The sequence below is a fragment of the Zosterops lateralis genome, assembly GCF_965231275.1.
Source record: "Zosterops lateralis genome assembly, chromosome: 15".
Classification (NCBI taxonomy): Eukaryota; Metazoa; Chordata; class Aves; order Passeriformes; family Zosteropidae; genus Zosterops; species Zosterops lateralis.
This window is the reverse complement of record NC_139775.1, coordinates 8,546,795-8,563,352: the sequence shown is the minus strand read 5'-3', so window position 1 is coordinate 8,563,352 and position 16,558 is coordinate 8,546,795. Positions and strand designations below refer to the sequence as shown.

At 42.7% G+C, this 16,558-nt stretch overlaps 1 protein-coding gene across 1 annotated transcript in view; it reads left to right on the top strand.

Moving 5' to 3' along the window:
• XYLT1 (xylosyltransferase 1) overlaps nucleotides 1–16,558 on the top strand; it is a gene marked incomplete at its 5' end in the record, with an annotated part of 174,410 nt that overhangs the window by 29,637 nt on the left and 128,215 nt on the right. Inside the window, one exon of the mRNA XM_083872725.1 lies at nucleotides 14,394–14,432. Within this exon, the coding sequence (XP_083728851.1) occupies nucleotides 14,394–14,432 (39 nt within the window). The remainder of the gene's footprint in view (nucleotides 1–14,393; nucleotides 14,433–16,558) is intronic.

Genomic DNA, 16,558 nt, shown 5'->3' with positions numbered 1-16,558 from the left:
AGAGCAGAGTAATGCTCTGAAATAGAGACTTCCATGTCTGTGAGTATAAACAGAGTAAAAGATTAAAACCTCTTAATGGTAAAGAGGCATTTTGGTTGTATTGCTGAGCACATCAGTGTGTGAATGAATAAGTCCCAGTGTTCATGGAGAGGAATGCTTCCTTTCTGCTGCAGTGAAGTACTTATTAATTCCATGTTTCAAACCTTACTTTATGGTATTTTTATCTCCTCGTTGGTGATCTTCTCATCTGGATCTTTCATTACTTCCAGGAAATCATGGCCAGGATTGATGTGAGCCAGACCACCCTGGGCCTCTGCTCCTGTCCTCCTGAGGGCTGTCTGCAGGTTTTAGCTCTTTGATTGCAGTACTCTGAGTCATCTCACTTCAGCATTTTAACTCCTCCTTTTTAGGTTTTGTGTATTACTCTTCCTCAGCTAGCAATCAAAAATTCAGAGGCTCATTTCCTTGCTTCCTTTTTCGGAAATGAGCTGTCTTTTTTAGCAGAACTTGAGGATGAGGCCCATCCATTCCTATTTAAAGATCTTGATTAGCACATGTTGAAGAAGGTCATGAAGTTTCCTAACCTTCAGTCCATTAAAACAGATCAGAGGGGGCTGTGCATTAATTAAGTTTCTGCATAGCTTAGAACAATGGTATTTCTTGCTTACTGAGAAAGCCCTGTCTTCAGATAGTGTGAACTGTGCTTCAGGGGGACAGGCTTTCTCCTGGCCATCAAAGGATGAATGAATGGATGGAGAGCATGTGTTTGGTTGCTTTCAAAGACATCTGTTAAAAAGCCAGTGATTGCTATTTTGATTAGCCTTTCTTTACAAACCTACCCCTTATGCCCTTTCCAAAGTAAGATGTGGTGACTTGCTCTTTTTAAATTTAAATTAAAAACATCCCCAGAGTCAAATTCTGGTATGATAGAGGTATGGTACAAGATAGGCATGAGCAGTGTCAGCTCAAACATACGTGCATGATTGGGCAGGAGCAGTGTTACCTCATATTCAAATAGACTTACGGTTGATTTCCCTTGAAATTTTTAGGTTATTTTCAATCAAAATGGTACGTTAAATGATTACTTTTGAAGGTTTATTAGTAGACCCTTTAAAACAAATAAAGCCATTGCCTTAGAAAGAACTGAACACCATGGATTACATTGACAGATTTTGCTGTGGAAATTTTGTATTTTAAAACTTGTTACCTCTCTAATAATATAATTACTCTAGGAGGAAGATAATGTTGAAAAACTGCATTATTTTGCAAATACAGGGATCTTGTTATTTATAGTTTGAGAGGTGTTTGATTGACTACACTTAAAGGAACTGTGGCTCTCGGAAGCTACCAAAAGAATGAGCTGAGGTGTGTTTCCTCTTAGATAAAGCTGAATTTCCTATCTGCAGCCCAGCAGTCACCTGTCAGTTGCAGAATTGTTAGAATGAGAAATGCCTGCTTCAGATTTTTTTTTATTTGTCTGAAACACTTGTGTCTTGTATAATATTGCCATTAGCAATGTAATGTTCAGTAAATTATCTGCCTCTGACAGAGCAACAGTGTTTATTTATGCTTTAGATCAGTGATGGTATTTTCAAGAAAAGAGATGTTGTACATATAGCAATTTCTTGTAATTATTTTTTTTTTACTAAGCCTGTATGATCAGTCCGCATTCCTCTCAGAAGTTCTAGTTTATTCCAGCAAGTAGGAAACTTTTCCTTATGCTTGGGTGAGAACCTGCCTTCAGCTTCCCACTGGTTAACAGTTTCCATGTTGATTTACTTTAAGGTACCATGTCAGAAACTGAAGTATGTACTCCTCAGTTTTAATTAAAAATCAAATAAGCAAACAAACAAAACTCACAAACCAAACAAATGTAAAGAAACAAACAATAAACCCAACCCTCTCCTCTGGGCATTCAGGATGAACTGGCATCATCCAGTCTGCCTTTAGTACTAGGTGAGATTTTCTGTGCAGCCGAGGACTCAAGATGTTGGGAAACACCCTTAAAATCTATAAAAGTCATTGTCATATTTTTAATTTCCACTGTAGTGACTCACTGTCCCATATCTGGGCACTGACTTGCTGGCAGAAAGTGCCTGTTTTTGTGGCCAAAGGCACCCTGAGTGCCAGAGAGGTGAAGGCTCTGTGCCTCAGTGATCCCATCTCAGCGGATTTCTTGGCCATGGAGGAGTTCCTCTCTGAAACAATGATGTGCTGTCTGCATCCTCTCTGTCTCTGTGCTCTTATGAATGCTGTGTGTTTTCTTCCACTAACTGAAAGGAAGTTGTAGTTTCACAAGGACCTCCTTGGCTTTCATTCCGTAAGGAAGATAATTTGTTTTGTTTTGTTCTCTTGGCTGGGTCAGCAATTATATCATAAAAAGGATATGGCTGCAGTGATTCAAATGAATTAGCCGAAACATTTATCAAGGTACTAAAGCCACAAAATCACACAATTAGTGGTGAAGCAGTAACAGCAAGTTTGCCTTTCATCTCAATACTTTTACAGGTTTTTGATTCAGAGAAATAGAACAGAGAGTTAAATTCCTGAGCGTAGGGATAACTCTGAAACAAAAACCTCGAGTGACCAGTGTATTGGTAAAATACATATTTGCCCAAGCAAATTCTCAAAACTAAGGAACACTGTGGGTAGTGGAATACTGCTGCTCTCTTTCAGGGGTGGTGATGGAAGCTCTTAGGCTGCATCTGCACAGCTGTAATGAGATGTGCAAACGAGCACTGTCCAGGCTCTGTAACTTTCTGCTACAGTGCTCAACCCAAAACAGACTTAAAAGAGGCTTCTTTCTATGGAATGTTCTCCTTGCATTGTGTTTGTATTCTACAAAGCTACAGCCCTTAAAAAGGCGATCAAGGAGTCAGTAGGAGACCACAAAGAAAAAGACTAAACAGGAATCTAAAACCAGTTTTAAATGCTTCTGCCCCAGTGATGTCCCTCAGTCTCTTCTAATGTGTGTTATGTGGGAGCTTTGCATCTTGCAGCAGGGTACTCTGAGGTTTGATTACTGTACATTCAGGCCAAAGGCTGGGCCTTTATGGCTAAATCTAAATGCTTTTTTTCTATCAGCCATGACTCTGTTACATGGAGATCAAGTGCCTCTGTGCCAAAATGTGTTGATATTCTCGTGGCGTGTCTTCTGCTCTCAGCATAACCTGAGAATAGTGTGACTCTGGTCTCCTTAAGCAGCTATTGCATTTATTTAGGTGTTTTATTGCAGGTATTACAGAGAGCCTCTATTAGCCTGTAAATTCAGCCTTCAGCCTCCACCAAATAAGATACTATGGAGGAGAACCTTTCAGCCCTGGGTTCTAGATGCAACAATAAGCTACTTGTTTATATGGTTTTTCAGGCTACATTCAGAGATGCTAAAAGTGTAGACAGATTTCAAATGATGATTTAATTGTTTACAAGTGAGTGTTTTCTGCAGCATACAAAAGAGATGAACTAATCCCCAAAGGCTTTTTGATATAACTTGAACAGATGATTTCCTGACATTGTTATATATCCTGGTTTAAGGCGATGAATAATTAGCTATTTAAGTTTAAAAAAAAAAATACCTTGAGAACTAGATGTCAGCTGAAAAGCTGTCAGTAAATTGGGAACAGCTTTGCATGTCAAGTTGATTATAGCAATGAATAAAAGGAATTACAGGAAAATGAACCATGCAGTGTGCAGTTTTTATCTTCAGTCTCCCCACAGTTTCTCCCGTCTCATTCTCCAGATTCCTAGGGTGCTTGTGATACTATCAAGCTGTGGAGTTCCCTTTCACAAAATCCTTTACTGTGGGCAAGTTTTTCTTGTTTACTCCTCTTCGTCAATGTGCAATGACTTGAAACTTTACATTCAAGGATTTCCCCCTCCAGCCCCAAGTGCCATTAATAGCATCTTTTGTCTGAGTTCCTGAAATCTGGAAAGCCACTTACTGCACAGCTTCAGTCCCAGCAGCTGCCTGGGATCAGACAGGCAGCTCGGCCTCCCCTGCACATCCTGCAAGCTGCCATGTTTATCCTCCAGTAACAGAGATTATTTTATGTTTTCCAGAGTGGATTGGATGTGACAGAACAGTTACTAGGTCTGAGCTGAATGTTTGTGAGCTGATCCTAAGTGAGTTGGAGTAGAGAGTTTTGGGGCCTTTTATGTGCAGCCACAGCCAAAACCAGCCCAGTGCTCTTGGTAAGAAGGGTACTATGGACATACAAGCTAATTAGGATCCTACAAATCTTTCATTTAAGTGGATGGGAGTGAATTAATATTCTTTGAATTATTCAGCTTGAAATTAAAATTGTGCATCTGTATGAAAGTTGTGAATTTAGATGGGCTGAAATCCTCTGACACCTCCCTGTGTGGAAGTAGCACTGACTTCAGTGTAGGGAATGGAGATGCTTTGGCAGGGATGGAAGGACTCATGTTCATGTTCTTACAGGAGCAATTGTCACTGTGGCATCTGAAGGCCAGTGCAAAATGAAGCTGCTGTAGGGCCATCTGGATGGCAATTGCTGTTTACCAACACACAATACCTGTCTGATAGGTGGAAGTGGCAGATTTTGCCTCTCTGTCATCATTGTGGCTGTAGTGAGCCAAAGCAGTGCTGGAAGCCTGTTCCGGAAGAGAGAGGGAGCCTCTCCTGGCAGAGGCAGATGTGTTGTTCATGCAGAGGTGGCTTATTGGAAATAGATTCAGATGGTGTGAGAGGAGTGATGCACAGAAGAGGAGTCAGAGGGAAGGAAAAGAAGAAAAACCTGGAAATGAAGGATGGAGATGGGAGGTTCCTCACTGACTGCTTCCCCTTTCAGGCAATGAGCAGCAGTTGCTTTGCACTGTGTTATTGTAACCCTTTCTTTTGCCTGTGCATGTTTCTTGTCATACCATCAAATGTGTAATGTGGAGCAGGGTTTGTTTAAGAATGGCTTGAAATCATGGGGATTGGGTACTGTTATTGTGTCCCATCTTAGTACAACATCTTGGCTTCAGCTTGTCATTTGGAATTAAATGATCCTTTGGGGCTGCAGTGATTTTCATAGTGGTGCAGCACAAATACAGTAGCAGTGTGCACCAGGATAGGGTTCAAACCTGAGCTCCTACAGTGTATTACTGAGTACTTGGCTGTTTATGAGGGGCTTAATAGCATCACATGAATGGATTGGTAGCTAAATGAAGGATTGACGAAGCTAATCTCTGTGAGAATCCTCTTTAATGAGTTAATGAGGTGTTCTTATGGGCTCCCTACACACACAGATGCTAATGAGAGTTTTTCTAACTTACCAAGTGATGAAACTTGGATCTGCATCCAGGCTGATAATAAAAATGATGGATAGGTTCTGTTATTTGGGAAAAATATGTTTTAGTTCTGGCATGAAGACTGCAGAAGGGAGCCAGAACTGCTGTTCTACCTGCATATTCTTTATCTTTTCCTGTAGCTTATTGATAAAACTCAAAGTCTGGTGCTAAACCCTCAGTACTTCCAAAGCTGGAAATCGACAGCTGTACTTAAAAAAAGTAAATTATCTATTTCATCCTTTAAAGATCAGTGCTACCAAGTTCTTTTGTTAAAAATTTCATTCAAAATTTTTCAAAAAGTTGTTTGTTTAGTTGATTTTTTTTGTTGTATCTCTTGTTTTATGTTCAGAGTTTTTGTTTGTTTGTTTCTTTTTTCTTCTCCAATGTCATAAAGATTGGAATGTAGTAAAGTTCATGCAGAGGAAGTGTCTGGTTCCAAATGGATTTATCAGGGACTTTAATCCATAACACCACAAATTTTTAAGCTGTATCAGGGAGATCATGAAAACACAACTTGGTGGGATTTAAGGCATTTGCGTTATTTTTAGTGGTGGGATTTTCTTTTCCTGGCTGTGCTTGAATGGGAGGTCTCAGCCTTCCTCTTGTCAGTGCACTCCTGCATTCCTGCCCTGTGCCAAGGGCTGCCTTGCTGCCACACATCTTGTTTGGCTCTTGGGCAACAGAAAGTTGTGGTTATTTCAGGGTGGCCAGTGGGGGCAGGAGCTGTGCTGTGTGGTCAGGGTGAGGGCTGTGGATGACAGGCAGCTGTGGCTGGAGCGTGCCAGACCTGCCTGCCAAGGATCTGGGAGCAGGATCCTGGTGCTGGACGTGTCCTCTTCACCTTATGGCAGCCTTGCATCCGTCAGACACAATCGAGCTTTAATGCAATCATCAGATTTTGTTGGTGCGCTCTTTAATCCTCATTCCAGGTCATTAATGAATTAGTTCAATATGACCTCCCCTCAGCTCAATACACTGCCGTTTATCATTAGCATTTGTTTACAGTCCTGCAGCCAGTTCTCAATTCCAGTGCTTTGCTTGCCCCTTCCCAAGTCTTTTTGAATTAATTTTTCAATTAGGGTTTCGTGAGACACAGATGCTGTCCTGAAGTCCAGAAAATATGACCTCCTCTGTGTTCCTTTAATCCACGCTCCCTGTAACTCTATCAAAGAACAAATAAAGCAATTAAATTTGTCTGGCAGGCTTTATTCTGTATGAAGCTATACAGGCTGCTTCTCGTTATATTACCCTCGAGATTTTTAGCTGGATTTTCTTAAAGCTGATTCTCCCTTGTCTTTTCCCTTTCCCTCTGGAAAGACCCAGGGCTGTGTTCCTAGCCTCTTGGTATCATCAGTTTATTCTTGTGAAGGATCCTTCTCATGAGAATAGCAGGATGGAAATGCTCAGGGCATGACCCTGGCTCTGTGCTGGGCTGTGCCCCTCTCTGGGAGGGCCCTGGGTGGTTGCAGAAGGCTTCAGGAGGGTGAAAATCTGAAGCTACAGTTCACAGCAGGATCTGATGGCTCCCCAGCATGGCTATCACTGAACGGCCCTGCTTTGCTCTGCTTTGAGAGGAGCATGGGTGTCTTTACTGTGTGCAGTGCAAAATCTGGTGAAAATATGCTTTCTTCTCGTTGTTGTTATTGGGGTTAAGCCAACACCACTTAAGCTGGCCCACCACCCTGTCTCTGTCTTTTGCAAGTGCTGTGATGTGGATTTCCAGCTCGATTACCTGTGATAGCTCCGAGTGCAGTGTGCAGCCCTTGTGCTGGCTGGCTGATTTCTGTTCACAGCATAGCAGCTCCCACCTCAGCTTTGAAACTGGCCCTGCCTTGTTCTCTTCAGCTGCTCCTTTAACTTTGGAACATATTCCTTACTGTGCAGGCTTTATTTTTCTTCTAGTAACTTACTTGTCTGGACACTTCAGATGAGCCTGATCTTTAAATTTGGTCAGGGTCTTCCTGCTGATTTTTTACACTGTGTCCTGTGTCAGATAATACTGAGGCAGATTGTTCTCATAACAGATGATGACTGAAGTGGTTGTCAGACAGGACATTTTTTTCCCTATAAATGCAATGCTTATACTCTCAAGTAAATTAGTGTCTCCTTCCATGTGCTTTTTTATGTAGCTGTTTAAGACACTTGGTTACTCTACAAATATAGACTCCTCCAGCTCTATTAAAATGTTGCATAAGGACATGTGTCATTTTTCCTTTTTTTTTTTTTTTTTTCTTTTTTTTTTTTTTTTTTTCTCCCTAATCACTAGAACTACAAATAACCCACATCCATGAGTGTAATTAGACTCAAAATCACAGGCAGGCTGTACCTCCTGGGGTGCCCTCTTGGAGGCTTCCACAGCAGCATCCGCTGGGGAAGTGGGCGTGGAGCTGTGGTTCAGCAGTGAGGGCGTGGGGGGCTCTCAGAGATGAGCTGGGCATGGGGGGAAAAGATCTTTGTCAGCAGCATCTGGTACACTGTGCCATCTCTAAGCAACCCAGTTATATTGATCCATTAGATTGGTGCTCTTGTCTTTTTACACATTTATGCTGAAATTCGTTTGCTGCCTGAAACCAACCGTGCGGTTTGTTAGAACAACAGGACAGTGCAGCAAAGCCGTGGCTCCTGCCAGCTCTTAATAAATTATTAAGGAAAACAGGACAGCTGACCCTCTCTGTGAGTTGGTCAGATGTATCATTCTTAAGCACAGGTTTGGAAAGTGGTGTTGGAGCAGCTGTGCTGTATTGAGGTGTCAGGGCTGGAAGATAAGTGTGCCTGGAGTTAATAAGTTAAAACATTAACTGTCTGTCGCTCGTACCTGTGAGACAGCATGTCTGGCCTGGGGAGCTGACATATTCAAAATGTCAAAGCAGTGCTTGGACAGCAGCATCTCAGTGGCCAGACACATTTTACAGACATCTAGGAAAGCTCCCTGCTGCTATCAGTGTGCTGCAGTTGCTAGCCCTGGCTATGTTCACAGATCTGTGCTGAGCTGGCTGCAGCAGATACTTTTCAGGTGGTAAAAGACACTGAAGATAGGAATAATTCCAGCTTCATTTGTAACTGGAACAGTAATAGACAGGAGATTCAGTGTATGACTTAAATGTTCAGTAAGATGTTATAGATTTATTTTGAGTAATGGTTTTTTTATGGAGGTATTAGGGAGTTCTGGGCTATTTCTGGGCACTGGCTGTTATTGCAAGCTAAGGAATAGTAGGTGTTGCTGCAGTTTAGGTTCTGTAAATGACTGTAGTCTTCTGTACAGCTCCTGCAGACAAGAGAACAGTTTTATCTTTACTGAAAAGCAAGGAACTAGCAGGTCTTAGATTTAACTGCACTGCTCTTCCACTGCTGGATAAGCATTTGATTGTTCATTTGGGAGAAGACACAGACCCTCAGATTTTTGGCTTTGAAGGAGCTATACAGATTTATTTTACTAGCCAAGGATTATAACAGTTTGTACCAAAGCCATCAGCTGTTAGACTGCAGTTGTTTCATCCAGAGTTGGAATAGTCAGGGGTGGAGAGGTGGTGGGGTAGCCCTGTATGTGAGGGAGTGTTTTGATTGTCTAAAGCCTGTGTTGTATATGTAGAGGTGTTGCCTAAGACAGTACTTTTATGGAGCTGATCATGAAAGTCTGCATCCTAAATTTTGGTGAGTGTCCTGGCTTAAGATGGCCCCCCATTCTTTGCATTCATTCCGCAAACTAGTTGAGAAAATGATCTTGAGTCAATAAATTTTCACTCAGTGATTTGTGTTAGGATCAGTTCTGCAATTTGGCCACACAAACAGTTCATTTGTCAAAATTAAGGGCTGGCAGAAGCCACATGTGCTGACATTGGTACTGAAGAGCAGGTTGGCTAAGCTGTGCACCAGGGAGACTGTTGGCAGTGAGGGCACTGATGGCAGCTTAGTGGTTTGGAGCAGCCTCTGCACACTCTGGTGGCCCCAGAGCTCACAGGAGCTGCGGGAACCTCCAGCACCAGCTGCTCCACCGTCCACATCTTGTCACTGCACTGCCACTCAGACCACCCCGGAAATGCTCACTCTTCACAGACATTGGTGCACCTTCTGATGGTGGGCAATGTGATCAAAGTCAGATCTGCAGGACCGTTTTCTAGGTGACTTCAGTATTTCCTGTACCTTTTTCTATGCTCCTGCCCCGGCTGGCAGAGCTGGCACTGCTGGGAAGTCACTCTTCCCCAAGTAAGTCAGTGTGTGAGATAGCTGGTGGTGCAGAGGCAGCTGTTAATGTGTCTGCTAGCTAAGGGTTACAATTAAGGTTACTGAACTCTTCCTGTCATTAGAGGCTGGGTTTCACTGCAGGGACATGTCTGCAGGGAAACTCCTGGCTGCTCCTCCAGGGCACTGGTGTCACCACCTTCCACAGGATGTGTGGGAGGTTACTTGCCCTGTGTTCTCCCTCACTAGGGGAGAGGTGGGAGCAACACAGGGAAATGGCAGTCCAGGCAGTCCCTCTGAATCCTGCTGTTCTGTTTTACTTTTCGTTTCTGTGAACATACAAAGGTTTTGAGCCACATTTGAGTGTAGGATAGAAACCACAGGCTGGCAGGCTAACAAACCTCTGGGTCATAAAGTGAGTCAGCAGGAGAGATGAAGCACCAGTGCCCTGGGATAGCTGTAAACCCTCAACTGCAAATTGTACAAACAGCACTGCCCACACACAGAGCTGCTGTTACCTTGTCCTGCCTTGTGGGCAGCAGAGCAATTGGAGAGGACATGTGAAATGTCACTTTTAGGTGAATATTTTGTATCTTTGTCTGCACCTGTGGTTTCATGGGAAGAAGTATTTGCTGGCATTTGTTACTGCTGCTTGCCTTCTTACCCTGTCCTAACTGCTGGGTCTTCCTTTGTATCCTCCCACTCCTGGCTTTGCTGGCCACCTCTCTGCTGCACCAGCACAGCTCCCGTTGCCTAGTGGCATGAGCTGACTAGAGGAACTGATTCAGCTGTAAAGTGACATAGAACAAATCACTAAAACTAAAAAAGAACTTTACAAGCCAGTTCCTCTGTGTGTCTCAGGGTCCAGCTGCACAAAACCTGTAAAAGCTGCTGCAGTGCAAGTGCTGAGGTTCTGGGGTGAGGACATCTGTGACTGGCACTGCTGCTGGGGGCCATTGCCTTGTGCCAAGCCACACACAGATCTGTGTTGCCTGCAGGGATGGAGAGAAGTGACTAGAAATGAGTGAAAATTGCTTATCAAATATAAAAAATACTTCGAAGTTTGTGCCCCACTCAGCAAAGCTGAACAGAGCTGCACAGGAACTAAAGGTGTGCAGTGCAGAAGTGATGGGAGGGGCAGTGAGCAGCAGGTTTGTCTGCAGGAACAAGTCCAGTGCAGCCAACAGCACTTGGAGTCCAAGCCCTGGGCTGTCCTGCAGTCAGGCTGAGGTCGTGTGGGATTAGATTGAAGCAAAAATGGGATTACCATAGTCAAACCTGGTATCTCTTGAAACTGCTGGAAAAACATCTTTTGTGGCATGGGGACCATGTCTTGTGGTCAAGGTCCTAGACTTTGCAGGTTTGTCTCATATTTCCCGTGTGACTTTGGAATACTTGGTTTATTCATCTGTACCTCAGTTCCTCCAATCCTTCCTAGTTTTAGTTTTATTTTGAGGAGGTTGCAAAGTATTTGAAAGCATGTCTATTTCCTTTATGGGAGTGAGACATTAACCCATTATAAAAAACACAGTGGCCAAACCCCAGAGCAGAGTTGCTGTTCCCAGTGTCACCTTTCAATAGTAAACAGAGTCTTACCCTGATCAGTCTTTAGAGGTGATCAATGTGTCAGGCTGTTTATACAGCACTGTCATAGTGTTTACACTCCAATCCCACTACAGATTTCATTTGATCACAAGCACTGGAGATTAATGATTCATAGCACTTGAAAAATGGCAGTTTGAAATTTCAGATGGGATGATTGCTGACATCCCTGGGGTTTAGTTATCACAACTCTTGTGGTTCTGTGTCAGGCTGCTGAAACCTGCAAGAATTTAAGTGGAATATACACAGACCAACCGAAACTTTGCTTGGAATGGTGCCAGTTGTTCTGCTGTTTCTCCCGAGTGTTTCTGTGTGATAATTTGCTCTCTTACCTTTTGTTAGCAAGTAATAATCAATGAGGGCAGACAGACTGGACAAAGCACAGAGGTTGTACCTTTAAAAAAACAGGTGTGTACCCTCATCCCTCATATGTGGGCTATTCCTGTGCACATTGTCATCCATAACTGTACATCAGGCCATGCACAGGAGCTGTAGGAGAGCTGTGGGATTTTACCAAAATATGGCATTTATTTGGCACTAGTGATAGACAAATGATTTTAAGAACATGCCTCTTCATGCAGTAAGAGTGAAAGTCTTTCTGACTTTGAGCTTGAATTTTAAAACTATTTTTTGCTGTTGAAAATCAAGTTTGACTGTATTTATGTTCTCCCTCCTCAGCTTCCTTATTGCCTCGCTTAAAGAGGAGAATTGGGATGATGTGTTCTCTGCAGTTGTGTTCTGGGGACCCTCAGGTTGGCTCCAAGAGCTGTCCTGAGTGTAGTACCTGTAGCTGCACAAGCGGACGGTTGGGGATGGGGTAAAGAAACCACCTCTGTCCAAGGCAGAGGGTTAGGGAGACAACCCAGAGACATTTCTTTGTTTCACAGTCAGTGGAGTGTAGGCTGGGAGGCAACAAAGTTGTACTGTGTAACTGCAGAAAGGTTTGGGTTCTTCCCTATCACCATCTCCAAAAATTGGGCAAAAAAGTATGAGCTGGGGAGGGAGTTAACCTGGATAGTTCATACTTTTGCCCACAAAAGCCAAGCTTTGTTTTTTTCTCAGGCAATTTTAGGTGAATGTGACATTTGAGTGTTGTGTGTTCTAATGATGGGGCAAAACAGTCCCCCTTGCAATGCTGCACAATGGTGACTGCACAAGTGAATACAGCTTACCACAGCCAAATGGGGGGAAATAAACAGGAAAAACTGTAGATTACAGGCCAACACTGATTCATGGTGAAATAAAGCCATTCACAACCCGGTTTATATTTACAGCTTTCATTGGTCCAGGAAGCTTTGGAAATTAGTAATTAACATAAGAAATCCGTTCTATTCAGGAAATGCTGGTCTGAGTTTGTCTGGCTTTTCAGTAGTCTGAAGCCTTATCTATTACAAGAATCCCCCTGATCTTTCCAGGATGTTTTATACATACAGTAGCTGCTTCCTCTTACGGAAGTATTGTCATTTGGAAGTGAACAGTACATGTTGAAAAAGCTTTTGTCTGTAGTCAAATTGGCACTGACTGAGAAAATCCAGATGATCTCCCAAAGGGGAGCCTGTGCAGCTGAGCTGTTCTTTGTTACAGTAGTATTGTGCTTTTTGTATTTAAACACACTTTGTATTCTATCTGCCCCACACACCTGCTAGTGTTGTGATCCTCCTGCTATGATATAAATGTGAGTGGGACAATGGAGGACAATGTTGTGTCCAAACTAGCATTGCTTAAGAGTCCAGCTGCAAAATGGATGACTTTATCCCAGCTGAGTTTATATGAGAAGAGCTGTGAGTGTTGCCATCATTTGTTTTAGAGTAAGGCAGTTCAAGGACAAGAGTCCTCTCACCTTCAGATGATTTTTTTCCTCCTCTAGCTTAGCTGATGACATGATATTTGGATTTCATTGAGATTTCTCAGTTTCCTTCAAGTCTTGGTGTCATTTGGCCAGTTGTCAGATAATATCTACTACATCTGTGTCGTGATGCTACTCTGGTGTTAAATGCAGCCTTTCATCAGCCTGTTCTAAGTTAGCAGTGTGTCAGAGGTAATCATGGGCTTTTTCACCTGTGCACACTGTGCAGCCTGACCCAGGGCTTGCTGAGTGGAGGAAAGGTGTGTCAAGGCTTTCAAGGCAGATTTCCTCCTTAACATTTTTTTCCTGGCTTGGTAGCTTGTTTCTTTCTTAGTACATTTATGGTGATTGTTAAAACAAAAGCTGCTTTATAGGCATAATTAAAAGTAAAAGGAATATATAATTTCTTGGAGGAAGCCCACTTTGTTTTTCATTCTGTTTCATTTAGTCAAAATGAAAAACACAATGGCTCAAAACTCAAAATTAGTCTCAGGAGCCTGATAATCTGATAGACAAGAATTTTCTAAACTAGAAGTGTCTAATGGAGACAGATGTGATGGATTTGAGAGAGAGCACCATTGACCTGGTTCTGCTCTGTTAGGCTTTCCAATTAAACAGGATGTGGAGAGCAAGACCTTGCAGAGTAATACCTGGGCCAGCAGGACTGAGGTTTTAAATGTTCCTTAGACTTTAAAAGATGTGCTTTTAAAGATTTTGCTTGAGCGCTAATCCCAGAACACTAACGATGGAGTTTCCTACAGGGATGTTATCTCTTGCTAACCTTTTAATTAACAGACTAAATAGACAATTTTGTGCTTTTGTGTTTAGAAGCTCTTTAATGAGGTTTGAATCTTCTGACCTAGCTAAGCTGAGAGTTCAGATTTTGACACCAAGAAAGATGCCAGACTGCAGAAAACGTACAGTGCACTTGCATTATAATGTGCAGAACTGGAGACAAGTGTTCATTAGGAAGAAATTTAATGGAAAACAAAATAACCACAGCTAACTGCAGCTGTTGAGAAGAAAAATTTTGCCAAGGATATGGTCAACCCTTTCACCATCAAGTCTTGATCAACTTTCTGAAAAGGTCTTAATGCCTTGAAAGTACAGGAGCACCAGTCAAATATTAGTCTGATCTAAAACCGGTTAGCTGTAATCTAAGAATTGTAAAAGAGCATCAAATCAAAGATGTGAGAGCCTGCACGTGCCATCTGGTATATTCCTGTTACTGCAACTTTCTTTGCTCATCCAAATATTGTAGAGATTCTGTAAGTTCTGTGTGATTTCCAGATGTCTGGAGAAGTGCTAAATCTTAAAATAAAATAATAAAAAAAATAACCCTGCCATCTTTGTTCAAGTGGGTGTGTTTGATATCACTGCTGATATCACTACTTTAGACCAAAAACAGCTCAGGACACCTTCTTTTCCACTATTCCAGAGTAATGACTGTTTCTGTCTGCTCTCTTTGTAGATTGAACCTCCTAGTCCCTACACCAGCTTGGAGACTCAGGTTAGTACTACCTCCCATCCCCCTTCTTTCTGACAAGAGATTCCCTTAAAGAGAGCGCTGGGCTGGTGTTGCCCACCATATTTATTTAAACACCACATATTTATGGTGTTTACCCCTGTTGGTGTCCCTGGAGAGGGTGCAGGTGTAGCAGTAGCTCCTGACACAACTGGCTGGCAAGGAGAGAAGCAGGCTGCTGACAGGAAACAGCAGGTGCAGATGGTGAGGAAGGACCTGGTGTGAAGCTGGACAACAGCAGAATTTACTTGTGTTGGAAGAGAGGACACAGTCCTCAAGGCAGAGTGAGCCTCCTTTCATGGTGTTCTCATTTCTTGTTGTGTATTCTGCTTCCCAGCCTTTTTCCAATTCCTGCTGCTGGTGTTACTCTCAAACACTTGTGCTGCTGATTTTTTTCTTTAGACATTACAATGAAAGGTAATGAATCTGTGGAGCTGCCTGGCACCAGAAGGTCAAAGTGACAGAAGGGATTTTACAAAGTCACTGATGCTTTGATTTGTGTTTTCTAACAAGGCAGCATCATTGATTTCCATTCTCGCTGATCTTTGGGAGACAGCAAAGGCTATGGAACTTGCATACTGAAGATGAGTGTTTATTCAGAACACATTTCCAATGCCCCTGAGTGACTGCATAAATATTTCTACCTTTGTCTTCTGCTGGCCTTTCTCTGGGGAAGGCTTTTGACTGTTTTGTTATTTGTTTCAACAAGCCTACTACATCTATTTTATGGACCTCACTTCAGAGCCAAGTGCTTGTGAGTCAAAACTGGCAAGGAAGGATCACACAGAGTTTGTTAAACACAGTGCCATTATAAAGTGGTATCAGAACACAGTGTGTGTAATAAAGTACTGATCTGTGCATGGTGTAGAACTAGAAATATGCAGTAATAGTGAAGACTTCCTTTATTACTGACTTAAAATATTATAAGAACATGAGTTTGTGTTAGTGAAGGTGCTAGGGGAGAATGCCTGTGTGAGTATGAGCTTGAGAACTTTTCATTTGGAGAAGGAAGTGACAAGGTCAGCAGCTCCAGCTGGTGGAAGGCTCCAGCTGATACAAATTACAGCTGAGGGAGTGTCTTCAGCCCAAACAGACTTCCTCCTTATCCTGCCCTGCCAGTCTGCATCCTCTCTGACCTGCATAGCATTCTCTCTCCTGCCCATTTCCTCCTTGCTAAGACTCTTAGCAAGATGGCCAGTCCCAAAGTTTCTGTATTTTCAAGGGAAGGGTCCTTAATATTGCTGGGGTCAGGGAAGGCACAGGTGCATTGTTTAATGAAAAATGAAGATAAAAATTAAGTTATCCTGTTATGTATTGGTATTTCTTTCAGTGTTACTGAAAGCCACATGCATTTCTGAATCCATTTTCTCTAGAATGCTGATCTCTTCTGACATTGAAATAGATGAGGAGAGTCAAAACTTCTTACAGGCATTGCACTAAGTCCCAAAGTGTTGTAGACTGGGGGCTGCTCCCGTGCAGGACTAGAAGGTGTCCTGGAGTGGGGAGGGAACAGACTGTCTCTCTGTGAGAGGCAGAAGTACGTCTGGAGGACCTTCTCAGCTGAAGGTCAAGATGCAACTTTGGTTTCTAGAGATGCATTTCTCTTTACCTGAAGTGGTCAAAAGCATTCAGACTCACAGTGGAAGTGATGGTTTACATCCTGACTAAGAAATTAGCAGTCTTAGCTGCAAGTGTCTGTTTTCTCTGCTGTGAAAAAGCACTTTGAGAAGAATAACATCAGCAGCTTTAACATTTTACAGACTTGAACAGGCTCTTAGCTCCTATGGCTAGTAAAGAATCTCCAAATTTGCAGAAGTTTCGTGCATGCTTTATTCTCCTCCTTTTTATTTGGGGGCAGATGAGAGCATTCACTTGGGTAAGCTGCTGAGCAGCTTCTCTGCTGGGTGGTTTCCTGCACAATCTTGGCATGAATCAGCTCATTGGAGAGTTTTTCTCCACTGCCTTCTGGTTTCCTGTCTCGCCTTGGTTTGGTTGGTATTTTGAATGTTGACATTTCAAACCCATGCTGTTCTGGAGGCCTTCTCATGAATTTTTCATATAATTTCCCCTGCTTTCCCTGGTCTTTCAATCAGCCATACAGCTGTTGAAAA